This window comes from Ruditapes philippinarum, unplaced genomic scaffold, assembly GCF_026571515.1.
Source record: "Ruditapes philippinarum isolate M1 unplaced genomic scaffold, ASM2657151v2 ctg4767_1_1_1_1, whole genome shotgun sequence".
Lineage (NCBI taxonomy): Eukaryota > Metazoa > Mollusca > Bivalvia > Venerida > Veneridae > Ruditapes > Ruditapes philippinarum.
This window is the reverse complement of record NW_026855004.1, coordinates 108,117-125,962: the sequence shown is the minus strand read 5'-3', so window position 1 is coordinate 125,962 and position 17,846 is coordinate 108,117. Positions and strand designations below refer to the sequence as shown.

The window sequence follows — 17,846 nt, the reverse complement described above, 5'->3', positions numbered from 1 at the left end:
AAACACTTCATACATGGCGCTGTTTATACTGTTACAATGGTGCTGTATATATCATGAAGAATCTTAACGTGTACAAATAATGTATTTCTACATCATAGTCCAATAGTTACTTACATGTGTGCATGAAAATTATATATTGCGTTCTGTTCTTTTTTGGCATATTTCTTGATTCAAATGTCGTTACTTCACAAAAATAGTTACAAGTTACACTGCTATGATGACTTTATATTTGAATCACTTTTTTTATTGCACAAGAGTCCACATAGCCTTCATCATCTTAATTTAGTGCACCTATTTTCTGCATTTCTTTGAAAACAGTCTAAAGTTGCTGGGTTTTCTTATAAACTTCTCTCCAATAACAATTTGTATTACCGGTATTATAAATTAATTAAATAAGTTGCTGATGCGATATATGGAAGAATATATTCTATATTCTGACATATGAGCAGTGTCATGACAAAACCAACATAGTGCGTTTGCGACCAGCATGGATCCAGACCAGCCTGCGCATCTGCGCAGTTTGATCAGGATCCATGCTGTTCGCTATCAGGATCCATGCTGTTGGCTATCAGTTTTTCTACTTGTAATAGAGTTGGTAATCGAACAGCATGGATCCTGATCTGTGCTGGTCACAAACCCATTATGTTGGTTTTGTCATGGCACGGCTCATATATCCTGTCAGCAACTTGTATAACTAATAGTATAAATTGTTAAATAGCAAACAACCACTTATAATATTAGTTATAAAGACATCTGACAAGTTTATATAGTTTGATATAGAAAGTTGAAAGCTGCTAAGCAAGTGTTTATTGCAAACCCACTTACATAGGGCAATTAACATGTCAGACATCTTAATAAAAATTAATACACCTGATACAGTAGAATTACTTTACTGGAAAAAAAACAACAACAAAAAATACCTTATAAAGTGACAGTAGCCATTTATATAGATTATCTAAACATCAAAATTATCTAAATAAAGCAACATTACAAATGTGCAATATTATAAATTGCCAATAAAATCTATTTATAATGCTTGTAATAGTAATCAACTCTATTATTAATTTCACACAAATTAATACATAAATTTAAAATTGTCATGTATAAAGATGATATATACATGTATACATGTGCATGTTCTTCCGGAAATGCCTATGACATGGAATAAAAGTTGACAACTAGTTATTGTATTCTTGTAAATCTGGATATATACGATATAAGGACATAACAGACTATCGAATTTGGTTCCAGCAAGTCAAGGGTTAAATTCATACTGAAATTTACATATTTCAAATGATATGGTATTAAAAGTATTAAAAAATGAATGGAATGAATTGTAGAATTTCAAATGAGAGACAAAGGTCTTTTTCACAAAATGTTTGTAGTATTCTTCGTCAATGGATTTCTTAGTCTTTTAACACATGATGCAAAACACTTTTTTCATGCAGATATATACTGCCAGTATAAGACAAGGCAAACCTGTACATCAATGCAGTCTAACTGGGCTCTAAACTGTTGGTTTCTTAATTTTAGATTCTTTAAACTTAAATCCTTAAAATTAAAAAAGAATTTTTCAAAATTCCATTATATGAAGTCTGTATGACATTAGGACAAAGATTAATTTATCAAAATACACATGTTTCAAATATAACACAAAAAAATCAAAACTTCTGCAAGACAAACAAGCTATAACACTTGAATATATGTAGTCTTAAAGTTTTTTGACAGATTATACATGTATGACCCAATGTAAACAGTAAGATTATATAACCAAGTCACTAAGCAAGGGTTATATAATAAACAACATTTTACACATTGTCATATACCGGTAACCTGTCAAAAGTCTTTAATATAAAATAATTGCTATCTTTTTTTATGAAAACTTAATTCATGAAATTAAAACAGCTTCATATACATAACATAAACATCTTGAATAGACAAATATAAATCATGTAATAAAAGTACAACATTGTAAAGCTTGCTGAGATCAGTTAATTCATTCACTATGGCCTTATTCTGTACACATCACAGTTAGGCTATATAACTGTCATATAACAATCATTTACCAAGCTTAAAAAATCTTCGCAACCAAACATACACAAAAAAACAACACATCTTTATATGATAAGATGAAAAACCTGAGTAATATAATCTGACTAGTAACATTTCAATGCAAATCATTAACAGGGCATGCCTCCAAATTTTCTTAAATGTTCAGAATGTTTTGAACTTTTAATCAAACATAATCATTATAATTATACATTCACACCAGTCCAAAGATATTAATTGAGTGAAAAATAACAGAACAATCTTGTGTTTAAATCACTACCAAGTATATAAGTAGGTCATAGAACAAGAATTTAACTATGACTTTGTTTCCAAACATTTCAATTTAAAGAATGATAATAAAACATTCTCATTATTCAACACTATTTCTTTAACAATATATATATAGATATGAAAAAGTTGATATTTTTGAAGAGACATGTTCCTTTACTGAATACAATCAATATGATCCTAATATCCAATAGCCATCCCATCAGCTCTAGGGTCTGAACCTGCCCAGTAACAATCATTGTCTGGTTTAAATGGCCATTTTCCTCGAGCAATAATTTGACCTCTACCAAACAGTGACCTTGAGAATCCTGCCACATGAGGTGTTACACCATGACCCATGTCCTGTAATTGTTTGACCACATTGTCTGGGATACCATACTCCAGTGCTACATGTTCAAGACTACCTGACTTCACCCTAAAATAAAACATGACCATGACTGTTGTAAACTTGCAATCTGAATAAATGGTTAGTTTGACTTGTTACATTGTAATTTGAATGAAATTTATTTGTCTGAAACATTAAACCGATTTAACTGGAGGGGAGTGCTTTATGGTGAACCTTAGGGTTTCAATGACATGTTTTTTTCGTTTTAATTGGAGGATGAAGGCCTCAAATGCCCTTTCCTGCATTATTTCATTCACATACAACAGCAGTGTGGGGCAACTGCTTTGAAATCTGTGGACTAAAACACTGAGGCCTCAGACTTTGTCCTTGTTTTTTTTTTAAAAAGTCAACTGAACATTCAGGTCAAATTAACAATATTTAGTTTATAATATTATAAACTGTCATATTTAATTGGTTATACCATGTTTAGTAATAAATAAAGAATGCCAAACACTTTTCCCTTCAGGCATATTAAGAGTGTTTTTTTTCACTAGAATAAATATCTTGATACCACGTTCAAAATATAGAAACCTGCTGATTGTATGCTTTTTTGTATATATAGTTTGATCATGTCCTATCTTAAATTCAGGCCCTAGAGTCATTTAAAATATGTAATAACTATGAAACAGTTTACATACGTATGTCCATGGCCTATACAGAATCGAGGCATATCTAGGGCCATTTGAGGATCCATTCCAAACTCCAGCATGTTAAGTAAAACTTGTACATGACCTTGAGGCTGCATGAAACCTCCCATTACACCATAACTGGCAAGTAACTCTCCTTCAAACAGACACAAAAAATGAAATCATATACTTCTTATCTTAATTGTAAACAACTTGAAAGGAACTATGTATACAATATAGTTACAAAGAACATTAATGTACCTTCACAAGACAGCAACAACTTGTTCATGCTTAATTTATGCAAAGAGTTTGCCCTGTTTTGAGATTGGATCTGTCCATTAGTAACTTAATACTCACTTTGTTGCTGTACATTGAAAAATTAATATGATATATATCATACCATATCTTATGTAAATTTCACAGTTCAGACCATGTACATGTTGTTTAGAGTATTAATGTATGAAGTTTTTTATGTACCAACTTATGTAACTACATGAATCACTGTATAAATGTGTCAAATTCAATACCCCCAACCATCAACTCCCCCACTCCAATGTTTAAACTGATTTGAGTGAAATAATTTATTATATAAACATGTTTAATAGAATTTACATATAATGTACATGTATTAGTGTGCATACATGCATTTTGTGAGTGAAACAAATTGATGGAATTCTTATAATACTTGATAATAATAAATCTTAACTACTTAACCAGTTTCACCAGACGTCACCATGGCAGGTATTATGGTATGGTATGGTCTTTTATTTGGTGCTATCACATTAGGATGTCCAGGTTCTAGGGTAAAGTTGTACCCTCTGTTCTGCAGGGTGAAACCACAATTACTGGGTACAATACCAGTCCCAAATCCCATATAATTACTGTTGATAAATGAGCAAGCGTTACCACGACGATCAACTACACTGAAGTAGACTGTGTCACTACCTGACAAACTCTCTCCATGACATACTTCAGGTATAGCTCTGTAAAATATTACATATTAAAATAGAAATTCCATCACAAAAAAGTAGCTGAATAAAAATATGACTAAAATTGAGGCAATATCCCTGTGCTTAACTTATTACCAGGTGTATATAAAACATTGGTTCAATGATAGTTGTTATCTGTAATTCAGCAAATGTAGGTATACTGTCACAGCTCCATGGTACACAACAGTTCACAATAGATTAGTTAGCATGTTGCCTTATTTTCAAAGTTTTATCTGTACATGTTTGTTTGTACAATCAGATTAGCTGGTAAAAACCCAAAATATTCAAAATTCCAGATTGAGTATACATGTATATGTATTGATCCTATTTATGGAGTTACAACTTCACTCATCTAAACTTTGCCATTACAGTAACATCTGAACAAGCGGTCACACCTGCATAGCAGCCAATATGTATACAACTGTCAGCTGATTTTGCTTTACTTACATAAAGTTACTTATTATTCTAATAAAGGTCCTAAGACATCTAACAAATTAAATCACACCTTTCCTTGCTGATAAGCCTCCGTCTTTCTGCAGCATAATTCTTACATAACATCTTGTCAACAGGAACATGTACCTTAGAGGGGTCTGCACAATGCTTGAATGTATCAGCAAAACTCAAACGTAATGCCTCTATCAGTGTGTGTAAATACTGAGCAGAGTTATGACCCATTTCTGGAACAAGAGAAAATATTACAATTTAAGGTTATTATTTAATTAATTACTTAATCAAGGTTATTAATAATATTGAATTCCATTGGATGAGTACACAGCTGTCAAACCTATATCGGACTAGGTGCATGTAAGTTCCTATACATTCAGTATTGTAATCAACAATATATAATGACCTCTTCATTTCATACCTGTTGGTCTAGCGAGTCAAGATTTACAAGATGTATACTGGGTTTGGGTTTTTTGGATAGTTCTGTGTTTACAATAAAGATACTTTAAATAATAATAACACAATATTTATATTCTTAATTTCCTAAAAGTCTTTTTGTCAACAACTTTTTCTTGTTTTTTGTATAAATCTTTGTAAATATTTTGTTGTTTATCAAATCTTTATTTTGTAACCCTACCTATACATTATAATACATGTTTATTAAGTTCATAGGGAAGACTTGGCAAGCCATACTGTGAGTCCTCTTTACATAAAGTCTTTATCACGACAGTGAAAATGTTCTTCAGGGTACTACCTTTCAAGTTAAACTCTTCCAAAATATTCAAGGCCATCAATGCTGTTATCCCCTGTCCATTTGGTGGAATCTCCCAAACATTATGACCTTTATAACTAGTCTTTATTGGGTCTTCAAATGTTGTGACATGATTCTTCAGGTCATCAAGGGACATAACTCCACCAAACTTTGATACTGCATCACATATTGCTTGAGCAATTCTTCCCTCGTAAAATCCTTTCTTCCCATTAGCTGCTAACTCCTATATAATAAACACATTTATCACACAGCCGTGCCAATTTTTCGACTCCGTAAAAATGGTATTGCACGGTCCTGCATATATTTTGACGTGACGTCATTAGCATTATACAAACATAGTGTAAAGACGCGCTAAATGTTAGCGTTATACTATAGGCGCGCCAATAAAAATGACTCTTTTTTTAACTTTAAACGGTTATTATTTTGGGTATGTGATAAATTGAATATTATATTCGTGTAAGTTCATTACTAAATTTATTGAACTTGTTGAATAAAATAATATTACGCTCGCCAGATGCTCGCATAATATAACTTTATTCAACTCGTTCAATAAATTCAGTATTGAACTAACACTCATTCAATATCCTCTATACACAAACTTGTTTAACTAATAATTGACTTATTAAACAGTATTGAAGAAAAAATACCTTTATTGTCTGAAATGCTCCTGAATCAAATATGATTTTTTCACAAAATGTAACATAAAATGTACCTGCTTTAGGCTGCTTAATTGATGTAAAGACTATAAAGTACATCAATAGCTAAAATTGTTTTTGCTTAAAAGCAAAGCTGTGCATTATTATTTCATTTACTTGATTAACTAGGATTGACTGTGGAAAATACTTTGTGGTAGACATTATAGTCATATTGACTAGTTTCCTTTTAAACATATGATGTGTGAAAAGAACACAACTTGAATTTCTCTTGACACATAAAAAGAAATCATAGGACATACACTGGCAATCACAGCAACTCACCAAGCAAAAAACTGACCAGAATTTAATAAATTACCCTGAAAGTAGTTGCTAGTTTAGGATTTTTCATGATATCTCCATGCCCTGGTGCCTTGCCATTAAGTAGAAGATCCTGCCCATCAGTATTGCCAGGTTCCAGTAGCAAATGGCTACCTGTGAAAATAATATATGTAAATTCACAATTTGCATATTATTGATATAGCACCATTAAGGATTCACATTTTCTTTTCTAAATTGACTCAATTAACTTGTCAAGCCTTCACATTTTCATTTCTGACCTGGCTTAATAACTTGACAAGCTTTCACATGTGCCTCATTGAACTGGCTCAAAAACTTGTCAAGTCTTTACATCTTCCTCTCTGAAATTGCTCAATAGATTGGTCAATCTTTCACACACTCCTTTCTGAACCTGTTTTCACACTTCCCTTTCTGATTCAAAACAATGGAATTGTCAAGGATTTGAAAGTCAACAAATATGGCTGGGCTGCCAGTACTAGTAAGTCTGGTAGGGCTACACAGACATACACCACTAAATCAATACAGGTGGCTTTCATTTTGAAAAATTCTTATTTACAATAGCAAGAGACATGAAACTAATTACGAATATTATTAATGTCAATGATCTGATTACCTTGTTTCCAAGCATGTGCAGTTATTTTCTGTACAGGGAATCCATCCTCAGCAAGTTTTATAGCTGGTTCTAGTGTATCAGCCAAGGTTAACTACAGTAAGAGAAAAACATAACACTGACGAAGAAAGATGTTACATAATGAACATTGCAAAACTTGATTTGTATTGTTTTTCTGTAGCAACAAGAACTAAAGTACCAAAGTAACACCATCCAACAGCTGGAGTAAATATTACTTGCCAGTGTCAATATGTAAAAATCTTCATTTCTATACTTTCCAACTTGACAAACAATGTGTGAAAATCTATATTTCTATACCGAGGGGTGAAAGCGAAAAGGTTCTAAGTGCATTTTCCAAAATTTTACAGGAGAAGCAAAAAACTGTCTCAAATGTTTGTAAAATAGCAAAAATCCACAACACTTTGATTTTACACATAGAAATGTTTAAGAAACATGTCAATGATAATAAAAATTCTTGGAAAGACTTGACAAACAAGATATTTAATCAAATGTAACTTAGAACTGTTTCGCACTTAAAATTTCTTATATTTTGAATTTTTTGTTCAAAGCGAAAAGGTTCCAAGTGACATTTTGATAGAACAAAAGCATGTTTTTTTTCTTATTTAATTTAAGATTGAGCAACATTTTGTCATTTCTAATTATTCAGTAAGAGATGGAGTATAAATTGCCAGATAGGACTGTTTCGCATTTACTTTTTATTTTGATTTCATATTTTAGGTGTGAGACATTCTCTTAATCCATTTTCAAGATTATGAAATTTTAAGTTTGACTTTGTTTAAATTAGAAACATAAATAAAGGTCATAATTGATAGTGTACAAATCTTTTAAAGAACATTATGGACATTAATTACACCTGTTTAAAAAAAAAACAAATGCCAATTAATTTGATAATCATTTTTAGCTGAACTATACAAAGTATATTGAGAACTGTCCTACTCGCCCTGGCATCCGCGTCCAGATTTCAGATTAAAGGTTTGGTGCAGTTAAATACTTAAGGTACAAAAAATGTATCAACTTCAAACATTAAATATATGTTCCTACGGCCTTCGTGGTCAATTCCTATGCATCAAAACTCCAAACCGGTGTTAAATAGCCATTCTAACACGACCCGAAGAACAGAAAGTGTGTGTTATTATGCAACAGATGCACAGTTTGACATTCTATATTTAGACATATGACGTAATCATTATACACGTGACGTAACCACTAAAAAGCCGACGCGCTGAAAAATAATTATGGAAACAAATCAGGCGCAATTTTTGCTTAACTATCAAGTAAGGGCAACATTTATTTGTTGATGTCGTGTTAGAATCGAAAATAATATATCCAAATCAGTGATTTTATCGCTTGATAACATCACGGTTTGTCGTTCGGATGCGCATCATTATATCACTCGGGCTACGCCCTCGTGATATAATTCCTCGCATCCGAACTCCAAACAGTGATGTTATTGAGCGATAAAATCACTGTTTGGGATATATTATTTCTTAAATAAACACAGCTTAAAGGCCGATATTATTCTTTATCAATTACACACATGTTGTGTGACATGGTACATAACTCTAGCATTACTACTTCCAGAATTATTCCCCCTTGAAATTTGAATTTATGTTAACAAATGTTATTTTCTTTTTACTATAACTTCTTGTCATATGGATAAGACTTATAAAACGCAAGCTCCTGTATTTCCAGAATTATCCCATTTAATTTTGAAAGTCACTTATAAATTGATTTTTTTTAGTATTATCTTTGTTGTTATAAATGGTATCTACTCTAGACTTAAGATAAATAATTGTTCTTTTTGTCATTACTCACATCATGGCATGACAAGGTTTATAACTCTAGCTTCTTTTTCAAGAGTTATTTCCACTTTGAACTCATAATTTTTCTTTAAAAACTTTTAAATTCTTTTTGCTCTTATCATTTTTGTTTTTGAAGGGATTGACTTTCAGATTTCAAATTGCTGTCTTTCCATTAAAGTAACATTTATTGACAAGATCATTATGTTGTACAAAAATTTAGAACAATTGACTGCTTTCTTGATACTGATACAGAAATATATTTATATCATAATTGATTTTTCTTTCCTTACTGCGTCCAGTATTTGATAAGTCGAGCTTCGCAGTGTCTCCTGTGACAGCTCTTGTTTTCTTACATTTTCTGTAAAATAAAACAGTTACATTCATATTCTTTCATATTTAAAATGGTTACCTTCAATAAGATAATTATTCATGGAAATTCATGTCATTTCATCTACAACTATTTTCTTAACAATATGTATATGCATTTATTTTTAAACAACTTTAATATTATAAGCGGCTAAATGAGGTCATCCCTAGCACATAGTTCCATTCTAATAAATGCGCCAAAATGACCATTTTAACGCTGTTCATTAATAAAATGCGCTAAAATGACGCAACTCATCTGGCATCCCCATGCTGTACAGTTATTTAGAATATGAGTCTGATTCTAATTTTGATAGGGAAAATCCAATTCAGCCAGTGAATATGATACTTCACCCAGTGAATATGATTTTATAATTTGTTCTGAATTACCACTGTTTGAACCAATAAAATAATATTAACAGCTATTTTTAGATCATATAATAGTGAACAATATTCTCTGAAAAACTTTTTGGACTTGTCTGAAACTTCATTCAAAGGCCAAGAATATCTTTGCAATAAACAGTTTCATAAACAGTCCCAGAAATATTTTTGAACTGAAAATATATTTTAAAAAATTGTGCATTACATATGACTTGCACATTTTTTTCAAATTATATGCATAACACATGAGACACCCTCATGTAGCAACAATGCATAAAAGAGATGATATGTCTCAAGGCCATGTCCCAAAGGCCACCTTCATTAGCATAAGTGTCACCCATACCTATACTTTCATTTACATTGTTTATACATCAAAGTCACCCATAGCTCCACCTACATTTACATTTTTCAATATCTCAAAGGCACACATAGCCCCACTTTCATTCACGTTACTTATAATATTTCAGTGTCACACATAGCACTAGCTATATTTACACAACTCAGTTTCTTGGACTCATACATAGCCCCAAGTTCATTTGCAATGCCCAATATATATAAAAGTCACAATATCTTGTAATTTTGTGTACAACCTTTCCTACCCAGATTTCTGATAATCATTAAACATTCTAAATATCTCACTATCATCTGAAGTCTTACTTTCAAAAACATCATCCAATTGTCATCTAAAGTTGCGGTCTCACTTACTCCTGGCAGAGCCCAGGACCACCTCGGTAAGTTACTGGGATGATCCGTGGTGAAATTATTGTTGCTGTCACACTTACCCCAGCAGCACTACTGGAATTCCCAACTAATACCCAGGATGCACCCGGACCATCCAGGCAGAGCCCAGGTGAAGCTATGATTCATATCGGTGCTTTACCCGGTCATTCCTGGATGACGGCGGCTGAGCCGGGGTTGACCCAGGCAGAGCCCCGGTAGAACCCCAGTGGATTGAAAATGCGCAAAAATGATGATGTTGATACATAATTTTCAATAATATGGTTCTAAATGATATTTTCTCCTATTTAATAAGTAATTCATGATGATTTTCTGAATAATACTTTTGCAAGACTGGACAGAAGGGAAATGGGAAGGGTTTTATAACAAAACAAGTGCAATCATTGCAAATTGCCGTACTTCTTTTGAAATGAACCGGGCTTTGCCGGGACACTACACGGGGATCAACTGTAGCTCAATCGTCATCCTCCATTGCTCTGCCGGCTTTCACAGGGGCTCTGCCGGCATTTACCGGGGCTCTGCTGGCATTCACCAGGGCTCTACCATAGCTCTACTGGCTATATAATACCCCGGATCATCCCCAGTTTGAGTTAGCAGAGCTACAGTGCTTCCCTGGTGTAACCCGGTCGTTCCCGGATGGGCTAAGGATGAAGCCAGCAAAGCTACACCTTCCCGAATCAGCCTGGTGATATTATAATAAATTATTTTATTCCATCCGGGGTTGAATGCCTGATGTTCCCGGATCATCCCGGACGTTGCAGGCAGAGTTACAGATGTACCCTGGTTGTTCCCGAATCATCCCTGGACGTCTACCAGGGCTCCGCCGGGTTTTGAGACCATATCTTAAAGCTTCCTCGTCCCTGGATTTTATTACAACCAGCTAAAGCGTCACTTTCAGTAACATTATCAGATTTCTAACCGTCATCTATAGCCCTACCTTCAAATATCACCATACAATTTCTCACAGGCACTTAAAATTATTTAAAATAAAGTGTGATCATTACTGGCCTTGTACACTTAGAACTGTTTCCCTTTTAAAAAATTGATAATTTCATGAGTGGAGTTAACTGCGAAACAGTTCTAAGTAATTAAGTTTTCTTTCAAAATCAAAGCATCTACTCTGAAACTAATGAATTTCTTATGTGATATTATTTAATAATATACAATAAAAGGTTAAGCTGCCAAAATTATTTAGATCTCATTTATTTTAATGCAGTTTGAGCTGTTTTTATTTAATCTTGTAGATTTTATACTCAATGAAAGCGAAAAGGTTCTAACTGCCATTTGCAGTTAGAACCTTTTCGCTTTTTAAAAACTAGAAATGTGTCATCATGCCACGGATGCCCCCGCATGCAGCCAAAATTTCAAATGGTATAATATTTAGTTCCAAATTTGTTTGCACAAATTATTTTTTTCATTCTAAGTTCAAAGCCCTTAAAACTTTTCAATGTTAACACAAACCATTTTTATACAATGTTCAAGGCACTAAAATTATTCAGTCTTAACCTTTTAAAAACAGCATATTGCATATTTGTAGCCAACATAATGGCTATATACATTTCCACAAAAGTATGAGTGCTGAAACTGAAAGTTCAACATTCAGGAAAGATAAGTTTGTCTAAAATCATTGAACCACGACCAAATTCAAACTTAAACTGCTTATTCCTAAGATGTATCTATATTATTTTCAAAGTGAAAGAGCCATAACTCTGCAAAAAAAATCATCGAACCATGACCAAATTCCCAACTTGACCTGCGCATTCCTTTGACATATCCAATGTCAATTTTGAGTTGAATATGTAACACTGTTGGGGTTGATAATGAACAGAAACTGTAAATTTCATATCATTTTCAAAGTGAAAGGGGCATTACTCTGCCAAAAATCATTGAACCATGACCACATTCGAACTTGGTCTGCGCATTCCAAAAACATATCCATATGTCAAATTTGAGTTGAATGTGTAATACTGTTGGGGAGATAATAAAACGGAAACTGAAAATTTCATATTATTTTTAAAGTGAAAGGGGCATAACTCTGCCAAAAATCATCGAACCATGACCAAATTTGAAATTGACCTGGGCATTCCTTTGACGTATCAATATGTCAAATTTGAGTTGAATGTTTAATACTGTTGGGGAGATAATAAACAGAAACTGAAAATTTCATATTATTTTCAAAAAGTAAAAGGGCATAACTCTGCCAAAAATCATCGAACCATGACCAAATTTGAACTTGACCTGCGCATTCCTTGACGTATCGATATGTCAAGTTTGAGCTAAATGTGTTGTATGATTGGGGAGATAATGAACGGAAACTGAAAATTTCATATTATTTTCAAAGTGAAAGGGGCATAACTCTGCAAAAAAATCATTGAACCATGACCAACTTTAAACTTGACCTGCCGCATTCCTTTGACGTATCCATATGTCAAGTTTGAGTTGAATGTGTTGTACCATTGGGGAGTTAATGAACGGAAACTGAAAATTTCATATTATTTTCAAAGTAAAAGGGGCATAACTCTGCCAAAAAATCATCGAACCATGACCAAATTTTGAACTTGACCTGTATTTTCTCATGACATATCAATATGTCAAGTTTGAGTTGAATGTGTTGTACCGTTGGGGAGATAATGAACGGAAACTGAAAATTTCATATTATTTTCAAAGTAAAAGGGGCATAACTCTACCAAAAATCATCAAACCATGACCAATTTCGAACTTGACCTGTATTTTCTCATGACATATCAATATGTCAATTTTGAATTGAATGTTTAGAACCGTTTGGGAGATAATGAACGGAAACTGAAAATTTCATATTATTTTCAATGTAAAAGGGGCATAACTCTGCCAAAAATCATCGAACCATGACCAATTTCGAACTTTACCTGTATTTTCTCATGACATATCCATATGTCAAATTTGAGTTCAATATGTGCAAGGGTTATTAAGATAATGAACGGAAACTGATGATGACGGAAGGACGGAAGGACGGAATGACGGAATGACGGAATGACGGAACAGGGTAACACTATATGCCCCTGCCATTATATGGCGGGGGCATAAAAAAGTTAATTTCACTTAGAACCTTTGGACAACTTTTCATTTCACCCTGTTATAAGTAAACTAAATCTAATATATTTTGACATAAGATGTATCTGGGTGTTTATGTTACAAATATATAAAAAAGTGAATTTTGTAAAAAAAGTGAGTTAGAACCTTTTCGCTTTCACCCCTCGATACCTTGCCACTTCCAAATAGTGTGTGAAAATCTTTATTTCTATACCTTGCCACTGCCAATTAGTGTGTGAAAATCTATATTTCTATACCTTGCCACTGCCAATTAGTGTGTGAAAATCTATATTTCTATACCTTGCCACTGCCAATTAGTGTGTGAAAATCTATATTTCTATACCTTGCCACTGCCAATTAGTGTGTGAAAATCTATATTTCTATACCTTGCCACTGCCAATTAGTCTAATATTAATCTATAAAAGCTCTGGGATCAAAATTGACCCCGCCCGGGGGTACTGATTTTTCTTATATGTCTATAGTAAAAACTTAAAAAATCTTCTTTTAAATAACCCATAGAGCTAGAGCTTAGATATTAAGCAGGAAACACCTTCTAGTGAGTGTCTACAAAATTTGTTCAAATAAAAGCCCAAGGGTTAAATTGGCCAAGTTCTGGGGGTCTGATTTCCTTACATGTCTATCATAAAAGCTTTATAAAAATCTTCTTTAAAAAAGGTTATTGCCACTGCATATTAGTGGGTGAAAATCTATATTTTTATACCTTGCCACTGCCAATTAGTGTGTGAAAATCTATATTTCTATACCTTGCCACTGCCAAATTTATCAACAGTATCACACCAAGCTGCAGCTGCTCCAGGTACTGTTACTGTATGACCATGGTTAGCCGGAAACTTATTTTTCTCTGTAAATCCTTCTTTATTTAACAATTCTAAGGTTAGTTTTCCTGGAGCTCTACCACTGTTACAATATAGAATTTGTTTCCATTTCAATAAGAGAAGAAAAATGACAATCAACAGTCAAATTAAAAACAATCTATACTACAGACATTTGAAGTAAAACCTCTGTTCTGATTCATTTAAGCTTTTAAAAGACATTGTAGTCATTTGTTACCAGATTTTAAACACTTGCAAATAACTGTAAGAGTAAAATGTATGGTGTTAGCTACTTAAGATACACTTAAACCTTTTAATAGCTACTCATACAACAAGAGCACCTCTAGGCGGGGCATTATATGCCCTAAAGTACTTTAGCTGTAGGTTGATTAATGCTTGAGTTATTGAACGAAAACTGTTTCCAGTTTAAAGGTGATAGTAACCTTGATCTTTGACCTTGTGACCCCAAAATCAATAGGGGTCTTCTACCCAATATAGACAATCATCCTATGAAGTTTGAATACTGTGGACCAAATGGAACTTAAGTTATGCTCCGGAAACCACATTCAGTTTTGGGGTTATAGTGGCCTTGACCTTTGACTTTGTGACCCAAAATCAATAGGGGTATTCTACCCAATATGGACAATCATCCTATGAAGTTTGAAAACTGTGGGCCAAATGGAACTTAAATTATGTTCCGGAAACCACTTTCAGTGACCTTGACCTTAGACCTTGTGACCCCAAAATCAATAGGGGTCTTCTACCTTATATGGACAATCATCCTATGAAGTTTGAATACAGTGGGCCAAATGGAACTTAACTTATGCTCCGGAAACCTTTTTCAGTATTTAGCAAATGGTGACCTTGACCTTTGACTTTGTGACCCCAAAATCAATAGGGGTCTTCTACCCAATATGGACAATCATCATATGAAGTTTGAAAACTGTGGGCCAAATGGAACTAAAGTTATGCTTCGGAAACCATTTTCAGTTTTACGGTAATAGTGACCTTGACCTTTGACCTTGTGACCCCAAAATCAATAGGGGTCTTCTACCCAATATAGGCAATAATCCTATGAAGTTTGAATACAGTAGGCCAAATGGAACTTAAGTTATGCTCCGGTAACCATATTCAGTTTTATGGTAATAGTGACCTTGACCTTTGACCTTGTGACCCCAAAATCAATAGGGGTCTTCTACCCAATATGGGCAATCATTCTATGAAGTTTGAATACTGTGGGCCAAATGGAACTTAAGTTATGCTCCGAAAACCAAATTGCTAACGGACGGACGGACAGACAGACGCCAGCTAGGGGGTATAACATAATATGTCAGAAATTCTTTCAGGCATATAATAAAAATGCTTTATTACTCAAACTAAGCAAAGTTAATAAAATCTCTAGTGATCAATTTTTACTAACCTGCCATTCATCCCATGAACTTTCTTTGTTTCATTATCAAAGTAGAGACAAAAAGCATCACCACCTATACCAGTACTAGTTGGTTCTGTCACATTTAAGGCTGCAGCTACAGCTATAGCAGCATCAGCTGCATTACCCCCTTTCTTCAGTATATCTATTTCATATATAATAAGAGGGGAATTAAATAGAATCATCAAGAACTCAAGTTTAGGATACAAATATTTTTGTTCTAATCCAGAATCTCACTTCTTGCAAATACTTAAAAAAATACACAATATCTCAAATTGTAAGGCATTTGACAGGTAGTTTGACTACAAAAAATATACTAGCAAACATTGGAAAAAAGTTTGGGTTTGGGAAGTTTTGTAAATAAATGGGTAGCCAAATTTAAATTAGACTTGTCAAAGAGATTTTTTTTCAGATGGGCAATACATCTTTTACAACTTTATTGAAACTTGATGAGTTTATTTCATATGGTTTATTTTTATACAGATAGTGTACACAATCAGAATGACTAAATGTGAAAAGCTTTACTTTTTGCAATATATTTTGAGTCCTTTTGGCTGGAGCATTCAATGGACATAATCTAAAAGTAACTGGTGTCATTCCTTTCCTAAACATCGTAGTATTGTCGTCACATGGCTTACCCTTGTTTTCTTGAAAATTGTGACATTAAAAAATGATTCAGAAAAAATAGAAAACAACATGAAAAATCTCAACTGATTATTTACAACATTACTGTGGACAAAAATTATACTGTAACTACAGAGATCATAGATCCTCAAACATATACATGTATTTCATTACCCACAAGTACTGTTTTTCTGAAACATGCATAAACTGATTCATCTGTCCAATGAAACATAAAGGATACATTGTTTTGTTTTTATTGTGGAATTATAAAAATAAAATGTTAAAAACAGTTTTGAATGGGACTGCCTTAGATTCAAATCAATTGCCGTCAGTTGGAAATTCAATTAAAACAAATTTAATGATTAGTCCAACTAACTGTACTAGGCAACGAGATGACTAATTTAATGATAAACACAGATGCCACATATGTGTGGCAATTATAAAAGTTACAGAGAGTTGTAAGGGCCATTGCAAATGGTGTGAGGATCTGACCACAAGGTGCGTCTGTATTTTACTTACTCCAAATAATTGTACTATGCAATGAGATATTTTGCTGCATTGTGTAACGACAATATTTTGCTTCTATAAGTGAGATTCTGACCCAGAACAAACATATCTCTGCATCTAGCTTTGGCAAGTCAATATTTTACAGCACAGGAGTCAGGAACAAGTCTGTTAGTGTAAAATGTTGTAGAACCTGACAGTAATTTTTGATCATGAAACGGAATGACCTATCCAGGATTAACATTTTCAAGTGAACTTTTAAAGTCATTAACATCTAAATTTCTTTCAATAAATGGGAAGTTTCGAATCGGTTTGAGGGCGAAACGTGAATAAAAACTCGGGCAGATATCTCATTAAAGAATAATGATAGAGATAACTGAATAGTATGGGATTGTGTATACCTATTCCAATATTTGTGGCAAGCTGCTGTGAAGACGCGACACATCCTGATTTACACACCAACACCGATCTATGTGACAAAAATGGGAGTTCAGCATCTCGGTCCATCTTGATTTACGTCCCGTAAAATTACTCTTCATGTTGAGGATAGGGCGAACGCTACTAAAATTTTCCCATAGGTTACATACCACTAAATATTCCTAAAACTTATGGCTCTGAAGTGCTAAATACAGTATTTTATTCAATGCCAAACGGTTGTTGTTATTACAAACTTCTTCAATCCCCCCAGAGATGTGCGTGTTGTGGAGAAGACATATGGCAGTGGTGGATGATTGACCTGACTAACTTGGAGAGTTTGACCCTACAAAGAGCTGCCTGAAAGCCCTGTATTGCCAATCCTCTGGGTAGGTCTTCTGGATAAAGGAAATGCCATTACAGCAAGGAAAGACTGCATGACACGACATACCCAAGGGTTACAGGGACTGGCAAAAAACAGAACAAATATTCCTGCTCGTACGTGTTCAACCC

General features: G+C 33.6%; 1 protein-coding gene across 1 annotated transcript; it reads right to left on the bottom strand.

The window, feature by feature from the left end:
- Positions 1-617: 617 nt before the first annotated feature.
- On the bottom strand, positions 618-17,476 carry LOC132741793 (glutathione hydrolase-like YwrD proenzyme). The gene is made up of 10 exons (XM_060730064.1): positions 17,321-17,476; positions 15,783-15,936; positions 14,294-14,447; positions 7,159-7,249; positions 6,565-6,680; positions 5,536-5,776; positions 4,843-5,014; positions 4,063-4,331; positions 3,361-3,505; positions 618-2,752 (listed from the first exon to the last, which is right to left on the bottom strand). Exons 1-10 carry the CDS (start codon positions 17,424-17,426, stop codon positions 2,518-2,520), a joined length of 1,683 nt encoding a protein of 560 aa, XP_060586047.1. The 5' UTR covers positions 17,427-17,476; the 3' UTR covers positions 618-2,517.
- Positions 17,477-17,846: the final 370 nt, after the last annotated feature.